Source organism: Euprymna scolopes, chromosome 46, assembly GCF_053919585.1.
Source record: "Euprymna scolopes isolate OS-2025 chromosome 46, ASM5391958v1, whole genome shotgun sequence".
In the NCBI taxonomy this organism is placed as follows: domain Eukaryota; kingdom Metazoa; phylum Mollusca; class Cephalopoda; order Sepiida; family Sepiolidae; genus Euprymna; species Euprymna scolopes.
In genome coordinates, this window is record NC_136527.1 from 115,331,244 (window position 1) to 115,341,574 (window position 10,331).

At 35.6% G+C, this 10,331-nt stretch overlaps 1 protein-coding gene across 1 annotated transcript; it reads right to left on the reverse strand.

The window, feature by feature from the left end:
• Positions 1-3,295: 3,295 nt before the first annotated feature.
• LOC145270198 (uncharacterized) lies at positions 3,296-3,991 on the reverse strand. The gene has a single exon (XM_080125828.1). It carries the CDS (start codon positions 3,989-3,991, stop codon positions 3,296-3,298), a length of 696 nt encoding a protein of 231 aa, XP_079981954.1.
• Positions 3,992-10,331: the final 6,340 nt, after the last annotated feature.

Consider the following 10,331-nt stretch of genomic DNA (forward strand, 5'->3'; position numbering starts at 1 on the left):
TACATAGGTTTAGGTTGTAGAACAATAGTAAATTAATAGAAAATAATTTTGGCACTGAAATTAATAGTAATTTGTAAATAAGGTTGGAGTTGAGAACAACAGTAAATTAATAGCAAATAATTTTGGGTCTGAATATAATAGTAATTAGTAAATAAGTTTGGGGTTGAGAACAACAGTAAATTAATAGCAAATAATTTTGGGTCTGAAATAAATAGTAATTTATAAATAGGTTTTGAGTTTAGAACAACAGTAAATTAATAACAAATAATTTTGGGTCTGAAATAAATAGTAATTTATAAATAGGTTTTGAGTTTAGAACAACAGTAAATTAATAACAAATAATTTTGGGTCTGAAATTAATAGTAATTTATAAATAGGTTTTGAGTTTAGAACAACAGAAAATTAATAGCAAATAATATTTTGGTCGGAAATTAATAACAAATAATTTTGGGTCTGAAATTAATAGTAATTAGTAAATAAGTTTTGAGTTGGGAACAACAGTAAATTAATTGCCAATAATTTTGGGTCTTAAATTAATAGTAATTTGTACATAAGTGTGGGGTTGAAAACAACAGTAAATTAATAGCAAATAATTTTGGGTCTGAGATTAATAGTTTTTTGTAAATAAGTTTGGGGTTGAGAACAACAGTAAATTAATAGCAAATAATTTTGGGTCTGAAATTAATAGTAATTAGTAAATAAGTTTTGAGTTGAGAACAACAGTAAATCAATAGCGAATAATTGTTAGTCTGAAATTAATTGTAATTTTTAAATAGTTTTGAGTTTCGAACAACAGTAAATTAATAGCAAATAATTTTTGGTCTGAGATTAATAGTGTTTTTTAAATAAGTTTTGTGTGTAGAACAACAGTAAATTCATAGCAAATTATTTTGGGTCTGAAATTAATAGTAATTTGTAGATTTGTTTGGGGTTGAGAACAACAGTGAATTAATAGCGAATTATTGTGTGTTTGAGATTAAATAAGTGTCGAGGTCAAAGTAATAATCAGTTTATAGCAAAAATGTTGAGCCTGAGAATAATAGTGAATTATTAGTAAATAAGTTTTGAGTTGAGAGCAACAGTAAATTAATAGCAAATAATTGTGGGTCTGGAATTAAGAGTAATCTTTAAATAAGTTAGGGGTTGAGAACAACAGTAAATTTAATAGCAAATAATTGTGGGTCTGAGATTAATAGTTATTTGTAATCAAGTTTTGTGTTGAGAACAACAGTAAATTATTAGCAAATAATTTTCGGTTTGAGATTTAATAAGTTTCGAGTTCAAAGTTATAATCAGTTTATAGCTAAAAAGTTGAGTCAGAGAATAATAGGTAATTATTAGTGAATCAGTGTGGAGTTGAGAACAACAGTAAATTAATAGACAATACTTTTGGGTCTGAGATTAATAGTTATTTTTAAATAAGTTTTGAGTTGAGAACAACAGTAAATTGTTAGTGAACAATTTTGGGTTTGAGATATAAATAAGTGTCGCGTGCAAATTTATAATTAATTTATGGCAAAAATCTTGAGTCTGAGAATAAGAGTATCTTATTAGTAAATTGACACCAACAGTAAATTAATTGCAGATCACATTGGGTCTAAGATTTATAGTTATTTGAAAATCAGTTTAGGGTTGAGAACAACAGTAAATTAATAGCAAATGATTGCAGGTTTTAGATTAAATAAGTTTCAAGTTCACAGTAATAGTCCGTTTATAGCAAAAATATTGAGCCTGAGAATAATAGTGAATTATTAGTAATTAAGTAATTTGTAAATAAGTTTTGTGTTGAGAACAACAGTAAATTAATAGCAAATAATTTTGTGTCTGAAATAATTAGTAATTTATAAATAAGTTTTAAGTTGAGATCAACAGCATATTAATAGCTAATAATTTTTTATCTTAAATTAATAGTAATTTGTAAATAAGTTTGGAGTTGAGAACAACAGTAAATTAACAGCTAATACTTGTTGTAATAAACTCACCAAATGAAAGGTAGATTTAAACTCGTTTTATTAGTCATTGTGTACACGAGGATGCTACTGTAATGGCGTTTTTTACATGCGTAGTGAAACCCGGATGTTAGTTGGTTTCTTAGTTCAAGGGACGCTACTCTGTCTTCACATGTTACATACATTACATCCCTCCACCCATAGTTCCGAATTACTTGTTTATGTTACATAGTCTTTCAAGTGCTTCGGTTTGTTTTTGTTCTCTTACTACATCTAATGGTTTCTCTTACTGGGGCCTCCTGCTGTGTAGTCCCCACTCCATTTATTGTTTCCTGGTCCGGACTGAAGCTACCTGGACTACTGGTGCCAGAGGTCAGTGGGATCACCCAGTCTGTATCCAAATTTTGATTTCTATTTTGTGGACTTGTTCTTCCTATTTCCGAAGCTCTATCTGCGTCCAGCTCCATCTGTTTTTTTACATGGCCAACATGTCTCCTTACCACTGTCCCCGACTCCAGTTTAATTTCATATGACACTGGACCTGTCCGTCTCTTGACCAATACCTTTTTCCATCTTGGTCCTGTATAGAAATTTTTGGCCCAGACTAATTCACCTTCTCTAAATTCTCGTATGCTCCGAGAGTTGTCATGATATTTCTTTTGAATTTCCTGGTGTTTACATACGCTCCCCCACTGTAGTTTTCTGCGGAATGATCCAATCCAAAACTGTCTTTATTTTCCGGTTCATTAATAATTCTGCTGGTGATATGCCCGTGACCGTTTGTGGTGTGGAGTTATATGACAACAAGAAACGGCTCAGTTTTGAACTTAGGGAGCCTTTCTCATGACTCATTTTTTTCATTCCTTGCTTAAAAATCCGCACATATCTTTCCGCCAATCCATTTGAAGAGGGGTGTTTTGGTGCTGTTGTGATATGTTGGATTCCTAGTCTTGACATAAATGCTTGGAATTCTTCACCTACAAAAACGGCTGCATTCTCCGTTACAATTTTTTGGGGCAACCCGTGAGTTGCAAAACATCTTTGTAGGTGTTCCAGGGTGGCGTTTGTGGTGGATGAGTTTGACATGTAGACGTCTAACCATTTGCTAAAAGCATCCACTATTACCAGAAACATGTGACCTTTAAATGGGCCTGCATAATCTATGTGAAGTCTGTTTTGACGTCCACTCCCATATTGAATCCTTCATCAATAACTGATGCAAAGGAGCTAGAATGTTTGAAATGTTCGGAATGTACGGGGCATAAGAATTTATCATCCCCAGAAAAGCTTGTAGCTCCTTTACCGATGTTGGGCGTGGTGCCTGCTTGATCGATTTCTCTTTTTCCTCACATGGCATATCTAAAAGGACACTTACTTGTTTCGTGTGTTGCTCCACAACGAGTACACTCTTCTTCCGACCTTTCATTCGATCTGGTCTCATATTTTATTTTTCCGGTCTGCCTCCGTGGTGGTGTGAAAATTTTGTTTACTTCTATTTTTTTTGTTTGAATATCTCGTAAATGTTTGGAGGCAGATTCGATGTTGACCGCTATTTTGAAAGCTTCGTTAAAAGTTATTGTGTCTTTCTCTGCCCGTAGTCTCCTCTGAATGTTGTCATCGTTTACTCCTACTACGAGTTTATCCCGTAGCATTTCGTCCAAAAACATTCCAAAACGACAATCTTCACAGATGCTTCTTAATTCTGCCACATAATCTGTGATCGACTCGCCTGGTTGGCGGTTTCTCGTATAAAACTTTGTTCTCTGAACGATCACGGACGGCTTTGGGCTGAAATAATTTTGCATGAGTTTGACCAGTTCGTCAAATTCTTTATCTTTCGGTTTTTCTGGAGCTAATAAACTTGATATTTGTTTATATACCTGGCTCCCACAAACCGATAAAAGAATCGCTCTCCTCTTTTTCACGTGAGCTGTATCATCGGGTATCTCGTTTGCTTCGAAAAAGTTCTCCAGACGTTCGATATATTGGTCCCATTGTTCACTTGTACTATCAAACGATTCCAAACGACCGAAAGTAGCCATAATTCGTTTTTTATTCGAATCCTCGTCGCCAATTTGTAATAAACTCACAAGATGAAAGGTAGATTTAAAACTCGTTTTATTAGTCGTTGTTTACACAATGATACTACTGTAATGGATTTTTTCACATGCGTAGTGAAACCAATTGTAAATCAGTCGCCGAATGTTAGTTGGTTTCTTATTTCAAGGGACACTACTCTGTCTGCACATGTTACATACATTACAATCGCTAATCATTTTGGGTTTGAGATTAATAGTACATTATTAGTAAATATGTTTGGAGTTGAAATTAATTTTAAATCAATCGCTAATCATTTTGGTTTTGAGACAACTACTACATTATTAGTAAAAAGGTTTGGAGCTGAAATTAATTGTAAATTCATCGCTAATCATTTTGGTTTGGAGATTAATAGTACATTATTAGTAAATACGTTTGGAGTTGAAATTAATTGTAAATCAATCGCTAATCATTTTCGGTTTGAGATTAATAGTACATTATTAGTAAATACGTTTGGAGTTAAAACTAATTGTAAATTAATCCCTATCCATTTTGGTTTTGAGATTAATAGTACATTATTATTAAATACGTTTGGAGTTGAAATTAATTGTGAATTAATCGCTAATCATTTTGATATTGAGATTAATAGTACATTATTATTAAATACGTTTGAAGTTGAAATTAATTGTGAATTAATCGCTAATCATTTTGGTATTGAGATTAATAGTACATTATTAGTAAATACGTTTGGAATTGAAATTAATTATAAATTAGTCGCTAATAATTTTGGTTTTGAGATTAATAGTACATTATTAGTAAATACGTTTGGAGTTGAAATTAATTATAAATTAATCGCTAATCATGTTGGGTTTGAGATTAATAGTACATTATTAGTAAATACGTTTGGAGTTGAAATTAATTATAAATTAATCGCTAATCATGTTGGGTTTGAGATTAATAGTACATTATTAGTAAATAAGTCTGGAGTTGAAATTAATTGAAAATTATTATTAATAATAATAATAATAATAATAATATTAATAATAATAACTATGACGATGATGATGACGATGATGATGATGATGACGAGAACAAAAACAACAACAACAACAACAACAACAACAACACCACCACCACCACCACACGAAATATTTACAATTACATCCAGGACATAATTTTGGTTTAGAGATTAATAGTACATTATAAGTAAATACGTTTGGAGTTGAAATTAATTGTAAATTAATCGCTAATCATTTTGGTTTTGAGATTAATAGTACATTATTAGTAAATACGTTTGAAGTTGAAATTAATTGTAAATTAATCGCTAATCATTTTGGTTTTGAGATTAATAGTACATTATTAGTAAATACGTTTGAAGTTGAAATTAATTGTAAATTAATCGCTAATCATTTTGGTTTTGAGATTAATAGTACATTATTAGTAAATACGTTTGAAGTTGAAATTAATTGTAAATTAATCGCTAATCATGTTGGGTTTGAGATTAATAGTACATTATTAGTAAATACGTTTGGAGTTGAAATTAATTGTAAATTAAATATAATAATAATAATAATAATAATAATAATAATAATAATAATTACAACAACAACAACAACACAGGAAACATGAGTTTGAACAATTACATCGGGGGCATTGCAAGGAGGGTTGGCTCTCTCCACCGTGCTAGAAAACTACTAACACCCGAAAGTATCCTCTACCTCTATAAGGCAACCATACGCTCATGTATGGAGTACCGCTGTCATATTTGGGCTGGTGCATCGGCTACTAGTCTCTCGCTCCTTGACAAGATTCAAAAGAGAGTCGCAGATCTGATAAACCCTGAACTAGCATCTAAGCTTCAGCCTCTGTCCCATCGACGAAACGTTGCATCCCTCTGCCTGTTCGTACAGTATTTTGATGGTGAACGCTCTGACGAACTGCTTGCACTTGTGCCCCCACGACGTGAGCACACTCGACAGACCCGACAGGCTGCCAAATCCCACCCCCACACTGATGAGATCCCTAGATGTAAAGGATTTTTCTACTCCAGTAGTTTCTTCCACAGAACAGCAAGACTTTGGAATTCCATTCCAGGTCCCTGCTACCCCAACTGTATTGACGTGCAGAAGTTCAAGTGCAACGTGAACCAACATCTTGCTGCCCAAATCCATACATAGTACCCCAGTAGTTGTTGCCCATGATAGTAGCCCCTACACCAAAGTGGCAATGTGCCTTATATGGGTCGAAAATGTAATTAAAAAAAATATTGCTAATAATTTTGGTTTTGAGATAAATCGCTAATAATTTTCGGTTTGAGATTAATAGTACATTATTAGTAAATACGTTTGGAGTTAAATACGTTTGGAGTTAAAACTAATTGTAAATTAATCGCCATCCATTTTGGTTTTGAGATTAATAGTATATTATTAGTAAATACATTTGGAGTTGAAAATAATTGTAAATTAATCGCTAATAATTTTGGTTTTGAGATTAGTGTAATTAGTAAATACGTTTGGAGTTGAAATTAATTGTGAATTAATCGGTGTCCATTTTGGGTTTCAGATTAATAGTACATTATTAGTAAATACGTTTGGAGTTGAAATTAATTATAAATCAATCGCTAATTATTTTGGTTTCAAGATAATAATTAGATTATTAGAAAAAAGGTTTGGAGTTTGTTATGTGTGTAGACATGCATATAATATGGACAACAGACACGGATGCTAGGGACAAGATTCATATTGTAGTTTATTCTCCATAATGGCTATCTTACAGACACCCCACACCAAGGTGAGTTATGCCGGCCAAGGGAGGGAAGTAGGGGAAGTGTACCTCTACTAGGAGAGTTACACCTAAAGGGGGGGTATTGTTTATACACGTAACATCTCCCACCTTACAGGGGAAGAGAGAAAGTGTGTCCTTTTCAAAATTCAGGTAGATCATTCACAATATTTGACAGGCTTTCTTATGACTCTGCCCGATCTTGTCTGTATTGGTGATATTGGTCTCTCGTTTGGGTTTTGTTGATCTGCTGGTGTTTCCATCTCATTTTGTCTATTTGTTGCATTGTCTGGGGTGAGTCTTTCTATCTCAGAGGGGTTGTAGATGGTGCCTCTTGGTTGGTGTATGGGGAAAGAGTGTTTTGGTTGTATTGTTTGGCGTATGAAACGACGGTTGCGGCGGTATCGTTGTCCGCTCGCATTTACAACTTCGTACGACCGACCAGTCAACCTTTTTCTTACTGTGGCTTCCTCCCACTCTCTTGCGTGAGGTCTTAGAGGCTGGATCCAGACATTGCTGCCCACATGAAGTTGGCTCAGTTCTCTGCCTTTGCCCTGCCGCCTCAGCTTCTTATCTTCCTTCTTTTGTGCCTCATAATGTGAGTAAGTGTAGCTGGGCCTCAGTAGGGCCTCGGTGGTTGGTACTATTGCCTTTGTCCGTCGGCCTAGCAGTCTCTGTGCTGGACTAGTATTGAGACCTTCAGTGGGTATATTTCGCATGTTCAGTAGCCCAAGTAATAGGTCCTCTCCCGAAGCTTTGCACTTTCGCATTAGACGCTTCATAATTTTCACAGCTGCCTCAGCAGCACCATTTGCTTGACTGTTCCCAGGGGATATTGTTTCGTGAGTAAACGCCCAATCTTTTACGAACCTCCGAAACATGCTAGATGAGAATTGGGGTCCATTATCAGAAATGAGGATGTCTGGTATACCATATCTAGCAAAATGGCCTCTAAGACGACTGATCACTGCATCTGACGTTGAGCCATTCAACTTGTCCACCTCAAAAAAAACTGCTATGCTGGTCCACCGTGACCAAATATTCATTTCCACCCCATGAGAAAATGTCGGTAGCAACTTGTTGCCAGGGTCTCTTTGGTACTTCTGTGATTATGAGGGGCTCCGCTGGTTGACGGTCTGCATATGTTGCACATGTGGCACAGGCTTGGACATATTGGCGTATTTCAGCGGACATACCTGGCCAAAACAATAGCTCTCTCGCTCTTCTGAGACAAGAGTTTATGCCTAGGTGGCCCGCATGACATTTTTGTTTCATTTCCACACTCATAGATTGAGGTACGACTATTCTTTGTCCTCTTAGTATTAGTCCATCTTGTGCTGTCAACTCGTCCCTGTAGTCAAAAAAAGGTTTTACTGAGTCGGGCAACAGTTTTTTGTCACTGGGCCAGCCTGTCGCAATAACCTCGGCTAATATCTTCATGATAGGATCCTCCAGTGTCTTGAATCTGATCTCAGAAAGTCTGCGGTCTTTGATGGGATGCATCGTCAAATTATTTACAGTCATGAGCTCTTCTGATTTTGGTTTGTCTATGGGCGCACGTGAGAGAGTGTCTGCTAATGGGATTTCTTTCCCTGGCTTGTATCTGAAAAACAAGTTCCATGAATCAGCCTTATTCCCGCCGAATACGAGTCTTTCAGGAGCCCCCATGTGTAGACCAGCCATATCAGTAGAGAGATTAGTGACAGTAGTAGTAGTAGCTGTCGTATCATCAATAGACATCTTGATGGTGTAAATAGGACAGATAAATAGTCACATTGACAAAGTGGTGCTAGTAAACACCAGAAGTTAACAGTAAACAGACCAGACACCGTCACCGTCCGTAGCAGAGAAGACAACAAAAAAATAAAAATAAAAAAAACAGCTTACTCAGTTTTATGACGACCGGCAGTTGTTTTTATATTCTGTATATAGTATTTACCATAAAGGTAAATATCCAAATACGCTACTACAAAATGCCGACCACTCTAACTTGTTTCTTTATAGGTAATTGAGGTCGCTGACAACGAATCTGATAGTCAAACTTGGGGCAAATTTACCGTTTGCATAGTATTAACCCCTGAACCCACGAACTACTGTCCACCATTTTGAAGCTTCCGGTTACGCTACGCGCGAGCGCGCAGTTCACCATTTTTCAGCTTCCGATTACGCTACGCGCGCGAGCGTGCGTTGTAGCAATCTACGCTACGCGCATTCTCCAATGGCGGAAAATTTGAAATTAAATATAAAAGTTGGGGGGGGGGAATTAGGGGAATTATTTTTTTTTTCAGAACAGCGACCTCAAGTACCTATAAAAGAAAACAAATTAGAGTGGTTGGGAGGGGGGGAATTTTTTTTTTTTTTCCTGGAACATAGAAATTTTTACTTTTCCAAAGGAAAGCACTCAAAATTATTTTTTTTTCTGTAACATAGAAGTTTCAACTTTTCAAAAATTACATTAAAGATTTATGTAGTTAGCTTGGGGGGGGGTATAAGTAATATACAATTTACATAAAATACACTTACGATTTCACCCATTCTGTGATTTCGCGCCGTCGGGACCGGCCATTTTAGTTAGCCAAAGTTAAAAAAACAAAAAGTGATACAGCTCATGAATTTTTGAGAGGACAAGCATCATGTCCTAAGTGTAATAGACCGTGTTCAGTTGGATCCGTGGTCTGTTTGGTGTATGAATTTCTTTGCAAATTAGCCGGAAGCATTGTTTCGCGGGTACCAGTAAGGGGAGGGGTCTGTTTTTAGGGCCTATTTCCGGTCATTTTAGTTTCTAAACCAACTTTGTGAACATGGAATCTTGCCAGTCATGCACATTCACTTATTATGATGCAATAGCCAAATTTCATAAAAATAACAAATAAGCTGAAGAATTTTTGAGAGAACACCATATCTTACCTCGACAAGTGTCATGTCCAAAGTGTAACAGACTGTGTTCACTTGGAAGCAGTAATGCTATGTGGCGGTGCCCAGGTACCGTGGTTATTCCTAAAAAGAAAAAAAGAAGATATTGTGGTTTCACAGGGAGTGACAGAAAAGGTACCTTTCCTGCGTGGAAAGTAATTTTATTTACGAATAATTTCCTAAACTATTCATGGAAGCATAAGACAGTCACACATAATTTGGAGATATCTATGACAACATCAGTAGATTGGAGATCCTTCTGCTCAGAAATCACCGACGAGTGGATAAAAAACCAAAAACCAATAGGAGGTGTCGGTGTGCAAGTCGAAATAGATGAGACCCTTCTAGTTCGTCGAAAGTACAACAGAGGACGCATTCTTAAGCAGATTTGGCTGTTTGGCGGAATTGAACGCGTTTCTAAACGTAGTTTTATCGTCCCACTGTTAGAACCAGAAGATAGAAGGAATGCGGAAACCCTAATTCCGTTAATAAAAAAATTTATTCTGCCTGGGTCTATCATATACAGTGATTCATGGAGAGCATATACTAATATCGAACAGCATTCGTTCGAACATTATACCATAAACCACTCTGAGAATTTTGTTAATCCAAAAGACATGGAAATACATACTCAAAATATCGAAAGGCTGT